The sequence below is a fragment of the Trachymyrmex cornetzi genome, unplaced genomic scaffold (genome assembly GCF_001594075.2).
Source record: "Trachymyrmex cornetzi isolate Tcor2-1 unplaced genomic scaffold, Tcor1.1 scaffold122, whole genome shotgun sequence".
Classification (NCBI taxonomy): domain Eukaryota; kingdom Metazoa; phylum Arthropoda; class Insecta; order Hymenoptera; family Formicidae; genus Trachymyrmex; species Trachymyrmex cornetzi.
This window is the reverse complement of record NW_017295784.1, coordinates 3,107,677-3,125,996: the sequence shown is the minus strand read 5'-3', so window position 1 is coordinate 3,125,996 and position 18,320 is coordinate 3,107,677. Positions and strand designations below refer to the sequence as shown.

General features: G+C 34.1%; 1 protein-coding gene across 2 annotated transcripts in view; it reads right to left on the bottom strand.

Annotated features, from left to right (window-relative positions):
* The window catches only part of Asap (ArfGAP domain of ASAP), a 57,662-nt gene that overhangs the window by 18,039 nt on the left and 21,303 nt on the right, over positions 1-18,320 (bottom strand). For both annotated transcript variants that reach the window (XM_018520498.1, XM_018520505.1), the window contains exon 2: positions 8,561-8,633. In XM_018520498.1, the coding sequence (XP_018376000.1) occupies positions 8,561-8,633 (73 nt within the window). The remainder of the gene's footprint in view (positions 1-8,560; positions 8,634-18,320) is intronic.

Genomic DNA, 18,320 nt, shown 5'->3' with positions numbered 1-18,320 from the left:
TTCGCAAGTGGTTTTTCGGTTTTCCTGCTGTCTTTCATTCAGTTCATGTGGAACCCATTTTCCCATCTTCTGGATCTTTCCCATGGATTTCAAACGTATGGAGACGGCTTCTCGTGTCACATTCAATTGATCCGCGAGTTGTTGTTGAGTTTCAGCGTCATCCTCCTCCAACAATGCTTGTAATTCGCTGTCTTCAAACTTTTTCGGTAGTTTTCCGCGTTCTTCGTTTCTTACGTCAAAATCGCCACTTGTGAATTTTTTAAACCACTCAAAGCACTGTGATTTACCAAGAGCATGCTCACCGTAAGCTTCGACAAGCATTCGATGCGATTCTGCAGCAGTTTTCTTCAAATGGTAACAGAAAATCAATGCTGTCCGCAAATCGTAGTTTCCAGGCACAAAATTCGACATATTCAACGCTATTACAAACTATACTGTTGTATAAAACTTGTATTGTTGTGAGTTGAAAATCTTTGTCAGATGTCAGAACAAGGAAATGGCGTCAATGACGCGGTCTGACGGCAACTACATTGACAGCTATGGCCATCTATTGGTAAATTCCGGTTTCATATTTACATACCTGGTATACTTTAATTACTCTCTAAAGCTAAATCAGTGGATAGTTACTAATTATCCAGTGGCATACTTGGGATAATCAGTGAAGTTCAACTAAAAAAGGAAGAATGTTTGAGCATTACATAACTAAAATACTGATATCTACACGTTAATTTCAATTTTCCAATACCATATTCATTGAATTTAAGCACTAAAACGTTAAGTTAACAAGTTTAGTCAGATCACATAATAAAGATTAGCTAGGTTAAGGATCTCACATTTAATTCACTGATTACCAGTGGCATACTTGACACTGATATCAATGATTATCCACTGATTCAGATTTAGAGAGTGAGAAAAAGGATTTTTTAATTTATATATAAAGGAAAAATAATCGGTAAAACACAGACGACTTCAGAATCCCCTTAAAAGCCCTTGTTCGTGCAAAACGCGGCAATGTATCGCGATAGTGTATTATGATTCTATAAATCAAACTTCCGATTGTGCATTCCGATGTTTCTTCCCCTCGCATCGACTATGCTCGTCTTTCGTAGGTCTCTTCTTTACAGAGCACACTTTACGAGAGAAGTATCCTAGTCGAGTGAGTTTATCAGAAGGGGATACCTAAGATCGCGCGGACCTCTGTCGACATCCACGCGCCCGTTAACGTTTCTTCCATTCTTGCCTCTCCGTAAAATTTATCGGTCTCGCGCCCCATTGCTCTTCGCGTCGTCGTCTTCGCTCGTCGCTGGGAAATTACGCAAAAGCCTTCGGAAACCGCGCGGGATCCCGCAGCCTAGCGGCGCCGTAGCTTTTTCATGGCTCCGGAAATGCTAATGCATCGCCACTGAATATTTCAATCGCGCGACATCGCACGAGCGCGGTATTACCAAGGATATATCTAGAATTGAATCTTTTCACGAGCGCGCATCAGCTCAGGGAGAAGAACAAGTACCCATAAAATATGCGTTGCAAGTTCTACGTACATTTGCTAATAAGAATAATTTTTCATCGAAAAAAATATTTATAATATACTTCTATAATTACACAGTTTGATCGATGGTTTTTTAAAATATAAATTTATATATACGGAAAGAATTTCTGCTAAAGTATCTAAAAATTTTGCTAGATAGAGATCTGAAAATAATTTTGTTGTACCAAAATAATGATGTAGATCGTTCAAATGTTGCAACTTGTTGCTAGAATATCCAAATTTTTTACAGCATTATCATCATATGCGCTTGAGCGTCCTGAATAATTATTTTAATGGTCCAACAAAATTGTTTTTAGATTTGTAGGGGAAAATCGAGTGGCATGGACAACGGCAGGTATCGGATTATTTAAAATTTTAAATGCATATGGTAGCATTTCAATTTGTCAAACCACTGGTAAATCTACCTTCACAAGAGAATCGAAACCTTTCCATATTAAAGGGTAGCGTTGTTTGTACTATTGTGCATTTTATTGTTGTTTATACCGGCACGAAATTAACTTCATCAACTAGTTATATCATTAAATGTAAGTTGAATTTCATTTTTAATTCATCAATGTAAACAGTATCTATTATTTTTTAAATTGTAAGTTTAAAGTTTTTCTTGTTTTAAAGCTGATCGTTTCATACGTTATTTTGTTGTACGTCATGTAAGACGTATCGGAGCCCGTATAAATATAGTTAATGAGTAAATTATAAATTAATAAAAACTAATAAGTTTTTAAAGACTCCTTTAATTAAAACAATTAATGAACCATAAAAAATATATTACAATATATATATTGCAATAGGAGTCGACGATAGTTAATGAGTTTTGGTTTCTGATGAATACGAGGCAAATAGGAGGAAGGGAGCATGAAAGTAGTTGCGAAAACAAGTATTAAGGAAATGACAATAAGGCTCGTTTTCATAATATATGATTACCTAAAGATTAAAGGTTACCGGCAGATTCATCAATGAAATTCATTCATAAATTTCTTGATTACCTTTAATCTTTAGGTATAACCACATATTGTGAAATCGGACCTTAGAGAGGTGAGTAAGCGATATTCTATTATGAAAAATATAGAAAAATATTGGTGATAGATTAAAAGCTATTGAAATAGGGCAGGAGATAACATTAAAAACTATGAACAAACAATAATGGAACTTACCAAAAAACATATTTTTTTAAATATTTTTATCAAATTTTATCTTTCAATTTACAAAAACAAAAAAACGAAATGACATTAAAAAACATGATACGTAAAAATCTTGATTATTTTTATTTTTTTTAAAATATGATCAAAAAAACATTTTAGTATAAGAATAATGTGTAATCATGTGTATTACATTTAATTTTACCATCCAAGAAAATGAAATCTCGAAAAAACTAAAATGTCCGATATCGCCTGACTCTCTGAGGTAAATAAATTTTTTAATATTTCAGCAAAACTGTTTCCGTGTATATACATATATATTTAAAAAAAATATATATATATATACAATATGTATGTCTTTCATTGCTAAATTTGTTCCCAAATTTAGCAATATTTCTAGAACGATTAAATAGCAATGTTGCCGCCGTCTGTATGTCGACGAGCACTTCCGCTCGAAAGTTTCGTGAATATCGGGGCGCATGAGTGCTCCCGCGGGCCCATTGTCTCCAAGGGACAACACGCGTCACGGAATGCGATTCGCGCCCGGGGTACTCGGAGCGGTACATCCTGTCTATCGTCAGGTAGCGGCCGGCAGCAGCCGGCAGTGGTCGGAGACGGGAGAAAGAAACAGAGAGAAAGGAAGGATAATTGACAGGAAAAAAACCGCGAGCGAGAGGCGAAATCGGACATGCCGGAACGATACCGGGAGAAAAGTGGTCCATTGTGGCCCGACACGGAAATAATGCTGACCGGTCCGATACAGATGGAGTCGCGATTTCCAGGGGTCGATCGACGGGTGAAAAATGGCCATTGCGAGAGTCGCCCGAACTCGTAAAAAAATACAACGCACCGCGGATGAACAAACACGAGTATTTAATACATCGCGTTCCGATCGCGCGTGACAGCGATTCGTTGTTCTGCGATTATTTCTGCAAAGTGGTGCGAGTGACGTTTACGATGTTTCGTTAATCCTGTGAAAATACCGCTAAGCAATTTATTTCTTTCGCTGAATAACCTTTTATTTTCGCTGGCATTGTTATTTAATTACATTTTTCGTCAACGTTATCGACGTTTGTGTAAATAGAGAAATATCGAAAATCTAGTACCTTTAATAAAAAGAAATATTAAAATAATTACATTAATTAACTACAACTTAAAAAATTAGATTACACTAGAATTAAAGATACATAGTAATTACGTATTTGTTAAAAAAAACTATAATTATACTAAATCATGTATATAGGATAAAAAGAGTTCATCAGTTATTCATTATTGCAATTAGTTCATTTTCTTTCACGTTGATTGCAAGCGATATTTTGTAATTTATTTTTAAAAAAAACTATAATAATAGTCTTAATAGAGGTAAGCAATGTGATGTATATATGAGGCAGATAAGGTGACAATTAGCGTAGAGCAGATTTCCTGCGATTACAAGCTAATGAAGCATAACGATGAAGAAGACGAGAATCTTCGTGATGTGGGCGATGAAGAGGTTGCGGTAAGAAAAGGGTTATACTGAGCACAAAGAAAAACGAGCAAAATTAGTAAAATGAGAGACAAATTGTCTATAAACTTGAGGAGATAACGAAATTTTATTTTAACAAACTATTTAATGTTACTATTTAATATTTCAGATTAAATTAGTCATTAGATTTTATGAAGCTTCTTGTAAATTAAAATTGAATATTATTCCTCGAACTTCTCTGTTGAATGGAAAGCAAGTTATACATTTTAAGGCTTTTCTTTGTCGATAATGACATTTGAGGAAATTTACGATAAGTCCTGACAAATAAACTTCACATTTTATATCTTTTGCTTTTTATCTTTCCTGGAAAATCATATTACTTCGTTACGGGAGGTTTCACAGAAACGTCAGCAAATAATAAGAATTATGAAGGATTACATATTTGAATTAAGACAATTCGTATATATTTGTACGTTCTCAATTAAGGATATCATACATATAATAATATTACATGATATAAAATATTATATATAGGTGCTATTATGCTAATAAATAAATCTTTTTAAATAGTAAGCAATCAAATCAAGTAAACAGACATATTTATTATCTAGAATATGTTAACGAAATATTACATGCGTGTGTCACCACGGCTCATTTAGAGAATATGGCAGAAATAAAAGCTTTCTCATCAAAAGACAGGTTTATAATCCTAGGCTCCCACGAGGGGTCTTTCCATTACGCGATATAATTACAGGTCGTCCGCGACTCCCGACGATTACAGCAGTATCCTACTACGTGGTTGCAAGGTCTTCAACGGCGTTTCGCGACCTGAGGAAGCAATTTCACGCGACTACCTGCTCATTGCGTCACGAAAGATCCGTAACTCAAAGTCCAATTCAGAAAGAACAACATCTCCGGAATGTTTGCTCAGGCTTGCCTTGCGCTGAGATAATATTTGCAAACGGGCGGTCTCAAATGAACGCTTTGCTGTAATCCGGGTATGGACAAGTTCCTACGAGATGATCCGCAGAAATATAACGTAAATTCGCAGTAAGACTTTTTAAAGCGATTTTGAAGAGAGGGATTCATGCTCGAGAATTCGCTGGAGAACAGAAACCAGATATAACGGAAGACGCTTTGCCGTGAAAAGCGAAGGAGCGGCCTGAACACGCAACTTTCGCGGAATAATGCGAGCGTTATCGATCCGGAGTGGAAAGGAAACGCCGCTTTAATCTCTCATTAGTCTCGCGGCTAACGCGAGAATGTTGTCCGGCACGCGCTTGCCGTTTCATTCCTACTTTAGAAACACCCAAGTCAGCAATATCTCGCCAATTTTCTGTTAATGCGAATTATATTTTCATATTTAATTAACACTAATTTTCGATATGCGGAAAATTGAATACGACTTTGTTTATAATTAATTGCGTTTGTAAGTTACTGTTGAGATTGAAATATGAGTACATTTATGATCTTTAATTCATAATTACGAGCGGGAGTGTGGCTTGGCAGACAGCGCACTGGTCTATCATGCTAGAAGTCCCCGGTTCGATTCTGGTATAGGAACCAAAATATTTACGCTCCTCTCAGAAAAGGCCAGCAACCTCTCGAGAGTATCCTTGACCATAGAAACACCTTTCGAAAAAACCGTCGTTCGGAATCGGCATTAAAAACCTGTAAGTCCCTGCTTGTGGCAATTGAAGAATCAACATCACAAGCATATGAGGAGAGGTGTAACATAGGCCAAAGGTCTAATGTAAAAGGAATAAAAAGAATTCATATATAATTACATGGGAAGGACGCGCTCATAGAAAAGATTTCTGAATCCAATGCTATTAACTCTTTGGTCTATCATAAAATAGAATCGGTATAGAGACAATCGTATTTATTGTTGAAAGAAGAATATTATTCTTAAATGAAAAATCTTAAATTTAGAATAAAATATCAAGCATATCGGTTTTGTGCCAAATTCTATGGCGCTAGTATACGTTATATTATAACATTGAGTGAAGATTTATTCTGAACGTAAGAATATATAAACTTAAATTTGTATGTGTTACTCCTATCTCAAGACAATAAGTCAATCTTATTTAATTCAAAGGGGAAGAGTAAGAAATATTGATCCAATTTTAATATTATTTTATTTTTATCTTGTATAAGGTTGCGATAAGACCAAGTACGTCAAGAATACTTTATCTTGTTATGAGAAATTCTTTCTGAGAAAGCGATTTTTTTAAAATACCTAAAAATTTAGCTAGATATAAACCTGAAAATAATTTTTTTGGATTATCAAAATAATTATGTAGGACACTCAAATTAGAATGTTAAAACTTTTTGCAGTATTGCTAATTATGCTTGAATTTCTTACATAATTATTTTGATAATCCAATAAAATTATTTCCAAGTATGTATATCTCTCTAAATTTTGAGATATTTCAGCAAAAACGTTGTTTCCATATATATCTCGGCCGATGTAATGTTACATCAGTTAAGATAAGATATATTATTTAAAACGTGTGTGCAATGTGCGTGCAGCTTATTGCTATTCTTGTACTGAGGATGACGCGAGATTATACAACCTACGGTAACCCTTTCATAACTACAAAATTTATAAATAAGTACATGTATTGAACACACGCGTAAAAAAACTAATGCGCAAAAAACGAATGCGTACACGATAAATGATAACATATTAAATTCGATAAAGTCACGTAACTTCGACGCCGAGCGTTCCGCGCACGCGAGTTTATAAAACGGTTTGACGCGCGCGCTCCAGTATTTATTTGCTCCAACAAGTAGAAATATGTTACTTACAAGTTTGCACGACAGAAACAATGTGATTTTTAACACCTATACATAATGAAAATGTCGATGTTGCAAACTTGTTTGTAAGTTTTATCAGAAAATATAAATATTCTAAAGTATTGTGACGATATTTTGTATGTCCGGCACGTATCGTGCATATGAATAAATCAAGCAGTATAATAACTGCGTTTTTATGTTTCTTCGCGAGCGTTATACGATATATATCGACGTTGACAACGACACATTATTGATCGCCCGCTTGTTCATAGACTGCGGGCGCGAATAATATAACAACGGTTGTAAAGATGCCGATCGCAGACTCCACGCGAGACATTCGGTATATGAGCCCCCAAGCAGACTCTCGCAGGATGGCCTGGTCGAGGAAACAAAGGGGCGCCGGAGAAATCGATCTGTCTGCTCGATGGAGAAGTGGCGGAAAGCCGACGGCGAGCCCGACCCGTAAAAGTCAGCGTGCACAGCTCAGGGTTCTCAGTCCAAGTCTATAGACCTTTAGGATGTTGAACCCGACGCGTCTTGCCCATTCGAGCGCAATAAAAATCCAGACCGACGCCCGTAAGATTAGAGCACGTAGCATTACATTCCCTGTAGGATGGCCCGGAAAAACGTATGCGACAAGTAAACGTCCCGTTTGTCTTGAGACGTCGTGTGTGCACTTCCATAGTCCCATATTTCATAAACCCAATGTTCTCTGTCGCTCTATTCTTCTTTCTTTTTTTTTTTCCATCGAGCCATTGTTTAACTTTCATAAATTAAGATGCAAGTTCAATTTAATCAAATGTTAAAATTTAAAAAAATATTAAGAAATATAAAAAAATTAGATAGTTCTCTAATGTATTGAAATATATGAATGTACTTTTATTATGATAAAAGATACGAGAAGATTCTTTCATTCAGGTTCTAATTTTATGCTGAAATCGTGTTTTTCTTGGTTTGATTAATTCAATATTTTTATTGTTAGTATATTTTTTTTTATATGCATAAAAAGAAATAGAAAAAATTACAAATCAACTATTAATTTTTATCGCAGATTGTAGTAGCTGTTGCTGATATGTTTAACATAACAATCGACCCGCTTCGACCGCCATTATCAGTATTAATAACGTTATTTTATACGTATGAGTCTATCCAAGATGATAAAGTAAATGGTCACATTATATATACGGTAGAGTTATTTTATAACCTCAGGTTGCTTTATATACATCAGAATCATCGAAGAGAATAATGCAAAGAATTTTTATAGGATATTTAAACGGGGCGCCGGAGATACTTTTTCTATACAATTTCTATAAAATAAATAGAATAAGGAAAGAATGATAGAATATTTATGAAATAAAGAAAGAATCAAATCAAATTAAAATTAAAGAATTTGTCCTTAAAATTTAACAATAAAACTCGAATGTATTATACATATATGTCACATGAAATATAATTTTACTTATTTTATTTTTATTTGTTACCAATGACAGTTCGTTTTATGTTCTGTGACGAAAGTCAATTTCGTCTTTTAAGAGATAACTGACTGTTATTCTTGCAATCGTAAAATCAAGGCGCAAGTATAATGAAAATTTACGATAATACTCGACTCACCGTTTCCAGAGTTGTGGATAGCCTTGATAGCCTTCTTCAGCTTCGTGAGACCATCCCTATCGAAGTCCAAGGTCTGAAAGAAGAAAATAACAGTGATAATACAATGAAATACGCTAGTAAAATGATAATTTGTTTAGCCACATCTACGAAATTTTGTGTCAGATTGTTAATGCGATCGGTCTTGCATTTTAATAAGCATTTACGTATCGTGCGAGTAACATAAATGTAAAATATATTAAATGATCTTTCTTCCGATAATAAACGACACACTCTTTTAATTTGGAAATATTTTGGAAATTAAAAATGACGACAGAATCGAAAAAATGACGTTTCCACAATTTTATTTTTTCATTTGTTTACACAAAAATTGTGGTCGCATTCCAGGAGCGCGTTTTCAGCGTTATCAGCAAATTCTATGCTTATTTCGCGTCTAATGAACGTTAACGATAGAATGACGCATTAGCACTGAAAGTGCGTTTCTGAAACCTGTATCTTTTACTGATAACGCTTTAAAAAATTGTAACAAAATTAAAAAAACATTTAATCTAAAAAATTTCTAATAACTCGGTAATAAAATATCAAGAATTTAACTCGCGACGGAATTAATTTTAGAAATTTCACACATTTCAATATTAACGAAATTTTAATGGAGATATTTAAATCGCAAGGCACACACACATTAAACTTTAATAACTTTAATATCTCTTTCGTAAAATTTCAATTATATCAGTAGTGTCATTTTTCAAAGATCCCATATAGGGTTTTACAATCGGCTCAGTACCGATTGTCGTAGTTTGGGTACTGGCGTAGTATTGGCAACCTACAGGCGCAGTACTGGCTAAGTGTCGGATGATAACTTGGCCCAATACTGGCAGATGATACTAGCCCAACTGTTCTTAGCCGGTGCTGTACCAGTGTAAATATTGCGATCGGCCCAGTACTGCACCAGTACTGGTAACCACATTTTGGGGATTGGTGCAATATTGGCAATACTACGGGCACAGTACTGGCTGACAGTACTTTGGTCGTCATTTGACAGCCTGTCGTTTGCCAGTGATGGCCCAGCATTGGCTGACAGAATCTTGGCCGTTAGTGGGCAGCCGTTGCGTTGGCCAACCGTTGGTTTCGTTGTCACTACTGGCGACCCTACATGGGATCTTTCAAAAATGAGTTCTTTTGCAAGATTTCAGAGAAAATTGTATAGATACTAATTAAAATATTCAAATTTCACGCGAAATACATCCCGAATTTCTGCGGAAGTCATAAATCCGGATGTGTCTTTCACCCAAATTCGTTACGGATTCGTGAATCCGGATGTCCGGTTAGCTTTAAGCTCCCCATGTGCTTTAAGCCGCTTTTATCAGCTTTGCTAATAGAAGAGGGAATAAAGATATGAGTAAAACATTACGCTCGTAAGATGATTACCATGCAGCTGTAATATTTTATTGCGCATTCAGAGCTAAAATACGATCCTAAATCCTAAAGCGATTTGCCCGGAAATGTCGCTGTTCGTTTATTTACTTCATTTGACAACGAGAGGACGATATGCTGACGATATATATTTAGCCATTTATCTGAACTGCGATGTTTGAATCACACCTGCCTCGCATTCATGTATGATGCATCACTCATCGTTGTTGCATCTTTGTAGGTCAAATCGGCGCGCTCACGGTCACATCGTACTTTATTTCAGTGCGGATGGAAAAAAATAGAAGCCAAGGTGAGGCGTGCGAAGTACAGATGTTAAAAATAAAACACTTGACACAACAATCAAATAATCTCTTCTATATATACGTTCATCTAGTTTATTTTCACAGCGTATAAAGACACGTTGGCAGACGTGGGCATATCTTGGGGTAGAGGAGGATTTGAAAGGTTCAACCCCCTTCGTAAAATTGTAGTTATAAAGAAATACAAGTTTATATTTGACTCAGCTTTTTACTTTTTTACTTCTACAACTTTACTTTTTATCTTTGATATTACTGGCTGCATTCGGGAAGACGCTATTAACGCTATTTGTGTCATTCTATCTTCATCGTCCATTAGACGTGCGACAAGAGTAGTATTATATAAATGGCGCTGATAGCACGCTTCTTGAATGCATCTTATGAATCCTGTGTGAAAACGCTTTAAAAAAAATAGTCGCATAATTTTGTAAATTATATTAAATTATTTTGTTTGCCTTATTTATCATTCCTTTTTTCTTTGTATTTAATTTTAGTTTAATATCACAATTTTTAATAATGTTCAGCAATGTTTCTCATATACAGCAGGCTTTTTTGTGATCTTTTTTGAATTTGTTTTTTTAGAAAAATGATCATAAATATTTTGTATGTAATAATAATAATAAATAGCAATATTAAAAAGCTACATATTTCATTTTTAATAACTGTATTTTGCTTATACTTTCTTCAGAAAAAAAATCAAAGTTATGATTTACAAATGTAATATTTTTTTATTCAAGAATGAGGAGACATTCTAATAAAGCTCTAATATGTGTAAAAAAGCAATTCATTAATGCAAAAAATTGCTATTTATGTGACAACAAAATGATAACCTCTCTGAAAAAAATTCTGGATTGCATCTCAAAAGACATAGAATAAATTACACCCAATTATTTAAGAAAAATAAATATATAAAGTAAAAGATATTGACACATAGATTAACTAACAATAAGTTCAAAATTCTCCACCGAAGAGAAGATATAAATTTTAAAAGAAAGAAAACATCGAACTTGTATATCGACCATTTCTGTAGCGCGCGAAACAAATCGCACGCGAACGGAAAGCAAAAGAACAAAAAAGGGGACAATATGAAATCTATAAAAGAAAAAGATGAAGAAAAATAAGCAAAAAGAAGAAAAAAGATCGAGCCACGCAATGAGGGCGTCTGGACGCGCCGGGAATTCGCGCTGTGTATGAGTAATAAAAACGACGGGGATGCTGTACTGAAATAGCATCGTTCGACGACGACAAATACCGATAAGAGTTTAATAAGCGAGCGAGTGTAAGGAACACGCGCGTGATTAACGCACGATACGACGCGACGCGACGAACAAATTTAATGTGCAGTATATAATGAACAGACGCAGAGGTTCGTGGACCGCACAAAATTATTAACGGCATTCATTTGCCGACGCAATTATATCCGAATGTCCATTACTACGGACGGTTCATATCTCACAGGAATTCCTCCGAAATACGTGCTCTTTCATTCTTGATCGCTCCACTCAAATACGGAGTTATTAAAATAATATAAGAAATATATAGAAGGTAATTCTTATTTTCTAAGTAAGTGCAAATAATTAAAAGTGATGTTTCTTGACTTACTTTAGGAAGAAAAAGTTCTATGTGTGGACTTATGTTCTAAATTATTTTATTTTCAAAACATAAGATGTCAAAATTAATATATAATAATCTGAAATAAATTTATTTAAATTCATATATAGATGTATTATTCTAATATCTCGCTTATTTGATCGTAAGTGATGCCTCTCTTATTTATACTCGTTTCTACCAATATGGTTTAATTTTAATCTCAGTTCAATAAACTCTTCATCTTTATTTAGTTCTAAGAATTAGAAAAAGATGAATAGTAAGTTGAACCAAGATTAAAGTTAATCTACATTGGTAGAAACATTAGTGGACGTTATTAGTGGAGTTATTTATATGACGATCTTGTTTCTAATTTATTATTGAGAAAAAAATAGAAATTTTGTCAAATCTGAAAAACACTTAGAGATATATTATTCAAATTTGGTGTACGTTATACATTTTTTTTAATACCGATGAAATATTTTTACATTCATCAGGAGCATGTGTATATATAAAATATGGGTATTCATATTACGGATAATCATACTGTATGAAGTAGTCGAGAACATATGTTCATCTTTTTATCCTAAAATAAACCAAGAAATATCCCCTTCAATTTTTTGTGCTTATTTATGCCCGTATTCATAGTCAGGCCTTATATTTAAGGCTTCCTTAAATTTATCTTCAGACGCTCTAGGAATTATTTTATTGGTTACTGAACATCTAAAGATAAATTTCAGAAAGCCTTAAATATAACATCTGACTTAATATGAATATTAGAAATCATCCTAATTTGAAAGAGTTTAGTTTAAAAGTTTGTAAAGAATACTATTGACAATACATTATGAGAATTTTAGATAATTTACGATATGCGTGATGTTATTTTTTAAGGAAAACTGGAATAAGTTTTTCAACTTTAAGACTCGCAAAAAGACACACGAGTAGTTTCTTTAATTATTTAAAAAATCGAATCTGTTTAATTTTTTAAAAATATTATGCCATTCGTATCAATATCTAAATTAATAACCATTCTTTTTAATTTTTCATATTTGACTAAACTTTCATCGGGAGAGCGCGAACGTGCGCGTGACACGTATCCAACGCAATTATTTTCGTCCATACGGCACGATCGGGGGAAAAAAAAAAAAATCCGAGCGAAGGAGAAATAGAATACGTTGCCGGTCGGCCTTGCCGGATGGAGCCCCTCGGCGGCATTCGGACCGCGGCCGCGGCGATGCGTTTCGCCGTCCTTGAGGCTCTCCGAGAAGGCCGCGCACGAGCCCATAGAGCAAAACGACTCTCGGCTTCGTTGGGATCGGTATTCTCGCCTCCACCACGCCCGCGACCTCTCTTCTTTTCCCTCTCATCTCCCTTCCTACCCCCGGAACCGGACGAGAGAACCGGGAAGATAATTGTGTGTGTACGTGCCTTTGGGATGTGGGCCTTATGTTTCGCTGTCTTACGTGCTCGCACGCAAGTATATTGTCAAGGAATACTTGTGAACTTAACAAGAGAAGTTCCCATACCGAGACATTTGTTTCTAAAAAATTCTTATAAAACAGAAAATTATATAGACTTGCAGAATGAATATTTTTTTTTTATTACCAAAGACTAAGATAAAGAAAATTGTTTCTTATAATAATAATATGATGAGATATACAATACTAATAATAAATAATAAATTAATGTTAAAGTACTGTAAAGATAACAATGATAAATGAGAAATTTGATTAATCGAGAAGGCGTTTCAGAATTGTGATTCATAGTAGGGGGATGAGAGCTTCATATCTCTTCCTATCGGTCGTTTGAATACTATTTCACGAGCGTAATAAATGACTCACTGATCAAACTTTTTGATCAGAATCTCTTAATCATCGTGAGAATCATGCGAAAACAACTATACTAAAAGTTTAAATAATCAAAATAACAGCATCGTAATACTATAATCGTAATAACAATTAAATAACACATTTCATAAAAATATTTGCTGTCGTATAATAGTGACATGTCATTTTATAAAGCCAAAAGTAAACGCACACAGGTAAATTTTTATTTTCTAAAACTTATTTTCTAAAAATTATTGAAATCACACTGAAAAAAAAAATGTTTAATTTTAAGATATTAAAATGTTTTATTCTTGACTCCATTTTTTAAACACTTAAAGATGTTTTAGTTTTAAACTTTTTAAATAAACATAACATTACGTGTTTAGATTTAAAACATATAGTGTTTTAAATCCAAATACGAGGGAGTAACCACTTAATGTAATCGTGGGACAGAATCCTCGAAATCATTATAAAATTTATATAAAATCTCTATGTATAATCCGATAATTACATATGCAACTACGAGAAATCATTCTATAATATTAAATAAAATCGTATATTTTATCAAATTACTTCATAGTATAGTGAAAAAAATTATTTGTAATCAAATGAAATCATGTAATTCGTGGGATAATATTTCAGCTAGTGGTTATCCCCTCGTTCAAATATGTAATGTTTTGTCTATTGAAAAAGTTTAAAATTAAAACATCTTTAAGTGTTTGAAAATGAGGATAAAAATAAGACACATTTCTTTTTACAGTGCAATTAGGTTTCGTGTCCGACAAACCAAGTGCCTTCTCGTGTGAATCAAAGATAAGCAGTACAGGCACGCGTCTCGCATCTTACCGGCCAATAATTAGCCACGATGGCACCCGCGTGCCTGCGTAACCTCGCATCCCCAGCTGTAATTACCTCTCTCGCTAATTAATGCACGCTATGAGCACGTACGCGTAAAGGTTACGCCGTTGCAGGCAGAGAAGCCGGGCAGCATATGGTCAGTATACTGGATGTCTCGGAAATCGATCGCCTGTGTGGCATAGCCTTATATGTAGTTACAGCAAAAAAATATTCCGGAATGGTCTGACGTAACAATGTAACTGTATTTCTTTCATTAAAAATTCTTCAAGTAATTTCATGTTTTTATCATTATATTATATTCTGTATTCTGTTATTAATCTTTCAAATTAAATGTTCTTTGAAAATTTTTTCCTTTCTCTCTATATCAGAATTCACTTTTGTTCTCTGAAATCTGCGATTAATTTTATTGATCCTTAAATGATGAAAAAGATAGAATTATAGAATTTGGATTATGTATATTATTATAAAACTTGTTTACATTTCTAGAATGCTATCGCTATTGAGTGACATACAGTATTGTTATCGATACGTAAATTTTACGTACAAAGCAATAGGCCACTCTTAATTAAAATAACACAAGTTTTTCATATCTTTTCACTTTTAATGACAAAATATTTATAATCTCGGCTTTTATAACACAAATAACTTAATTATTAATTTCAGAGGAAAGAAAGAATAAATTCACTATCAAATTCAATCTCGAAATAATACGAGTAGTTTAATTTTTATTGTATTGTATATATTTCCTCATAATATATATATTTAAATAAAATATATAATAACACAAAACTGAGCAATAATTAAAATTACTTATCACACTCTCTATTATTGATCACTAAAGCGTCTAACCTAATTTATAACAGAATTTTTAAAAGCTTATCTCCATTTATCATAGCTTTTAATATAATAGATTGGCTCTTCTAATAATCACTGATCACATACATAGCTTAGCGCTCAATGACCTCGCTCACTTCTACATAAAATTTATATATTGATAGCATTCTAAGAATAAAATCGTATATAATCTTACAAGAGAATCTTTGGAAATTTTAAGTATAGAGCAAAACATAAACAAAATTTATAACAAGACAAATGAATGATATTTTGTATACTATTGCTATAAATGGAGCCTATATCTTAATATAAGTTTATTATAAATAAGCATAAAATTTCTAATTAAACCACGACGAGAAATATTTTTCAATCGTAATTGATATTCGATACATTCTATAAAAAATATAAGATTCTACTTTATGACCTCCATTCTATAACTTTTATGACAGTAACTATATCGTTACATTGTCGTTGCACAGATTTTATACACATGCATAGTAAAGAAGCTACTTACAACAATATAACGATATTGTTACAGTTATTATAGAATAAGGGCTTATGTTTCTATCATCAAATTGAGTTAGCAACTATGAGTAAAACCGAGTAACATATTCATCCTCTATGTATATGTAACCGTTGGAGAGATTAAGGAGCAACTCCGAAACTATCCTTCGTTGCAACACAATATAAAACGTATTGTGCAGTCGAGGACGATATTGCAAGTTTCGCAAAGTTTCGACCGAGGAAACTTTCCCTCAAGTTACACCCATAATTCTAGCGTGTGCTTCTATCTGCTCGTGCGTCGAAGATATGTATGCCAGCAACGTGTGCCGCTACAATGTGTGTCGTGAAAAGTGTTTTTCTCACGAATCACTTGAGAACACCCTGATGCCGGTAAACCAGACAGCCTTTATTGTACATTAAACGATAAATCGCGCATGATTCCGCTTTGTGCGAGCCTTACAAAGCGCAATTAATGATCCAGACTCTCGTCCCCATCGTGTCGCGTGCCTCACGTTCAATACGTATACATACAAAGTATTTTTCTTAGTAGGTGCTAAACAGTTTTCCCGCTACTTCACGAGAAAAGTTTTTTCGTCGCAATGCGGAAATATCATACGTAATGAAACTTACATTTTATTTCCTATCCAAGCCTGGAATTTATAGAAGGAGAACACGTGTCATCGACACAGTATAGTTAAAACTTTTATATATAACTTGATTTATTGGTCGAGATATAGGTATATATACGAGTTTTAACGTCGCGTAATAAGACAGCATTGCTAAAATAAAAAATAACGCAGTATTTTACTACGAAAAAGAAACCATCGCAATCGAACGTTGAAGTGATATTACTGCACTGAAAAAAGAATTCGAAATTTTAATAAATTACTTATTTGAATAGTACCAACTGAATATTTACTAAATATAAAGATATATTTATTTCGTATAAGAATCATTAATTTGATTTAACCTTTACCGTACTAATATGGGTAACTGGTGACCGAGCGATTCCTGTTCGTGCAAGTTTCTTTGAATCTTTCGGTAATTATAAAAAATTATACTACATTTTATTATTTTCCAAAATAAAGAGTCAATATTTATTCTAGAAAGTTGAAAGTATATGCTGGTGAATTTTTAGAGATTTTTTGAATTATTTTGAAGAGGTAAAAAAATGAAGAGATTCTATAGTGACCCTTGATAGTATGGATGAGGCACGAAATTGTACATAGTACGGTAAGGGTTAATAATCATTTTTTATTGAATAAATCTTTATTTACCGTTATTACTAATTAGTATTACTAAATGTTTAATTGGCACTGTCCAAATATGTACTTATTAAAATTTAATATATTTTTTCTCAGTGCGTACGATCGCATCGTCTGAGTGGAAATACGATCGAAATGCGCGTCTCGCGATAGTGCGGAAAGGATTAGCAGGATCATCATCATCACCGTCAGCCGCAGGATTACGCGAGCGTTAAAAATCCTTAACGACGCCGCCTACGGCGATGCGCGTGTATTCTGACGCGTCGCAGAAATGACGCGAACGTCGGACGGTGACGAGACTCGTCGTGTTCTTCGTGTTGCTGCCGGATAGATAAACCTGCGGTATACGACGTACGACCTGAAAACGATTCCCGCGGCGGTTTTCTCGCTTGCAAACGTGCTCGCCGATCGCCGCCGGAATGCGACTTACCTGGCAATAGCTCGCACGAGAACGTCGCGTCCGCGAATTCCAGAGGCTCGAATAAGGCGGAGCGTATACGCACACGCGTTTGCGACGCATGCATGGAGCTGTGCGTCGACACCATTTTTCGACAATGGTGTGATGTAAAGAAACTATAGCTCCGTGCCAGCGGAAAAAATGCATTGGATCGAATTTCGCGGCTGGCTTTCGCATCGCGTTTCACTGAAGTAAAAGAACCAGTCCTATATATTAGAGCAATGTTTCGACTTTCTTAAAAAAAAAAGGAAAAAAAATTGATTTTCTAACCGGCAAGAATAATTCCAAATAGAATTTTTTTGCAGGAAATATCCTATCCTAAAAGAGTTATTTTGAATCTTTTGATCTTTTGCAAAAAAAAAGTCTTTTTCAACAAAAAAGGACCCCTTGTGTGAAGTCAGTCCTCTAACTTTTGAAAAAAATTAACTTTTTATAGCTCATTCGATTGTTCGTCGTTTACATATGCACGTTTATGTATGCACGTTTCGAATTTTTGTTTGCACAATTTTGGTAAAAGTTATTTAAAAAACAATTTTGGGGGAGTTAATTTTACACTACACGGAGAGAGAATTTTTTCTTAGAATTTACCCTGAAAATATGACAGTCATGGAACAACATTGTATTTCGAAGAATTTTAATATAAATCTGTCTCATTCATTAATAAAACTACAATAAAGTATAAAATAAGTTTGATCAATTTTA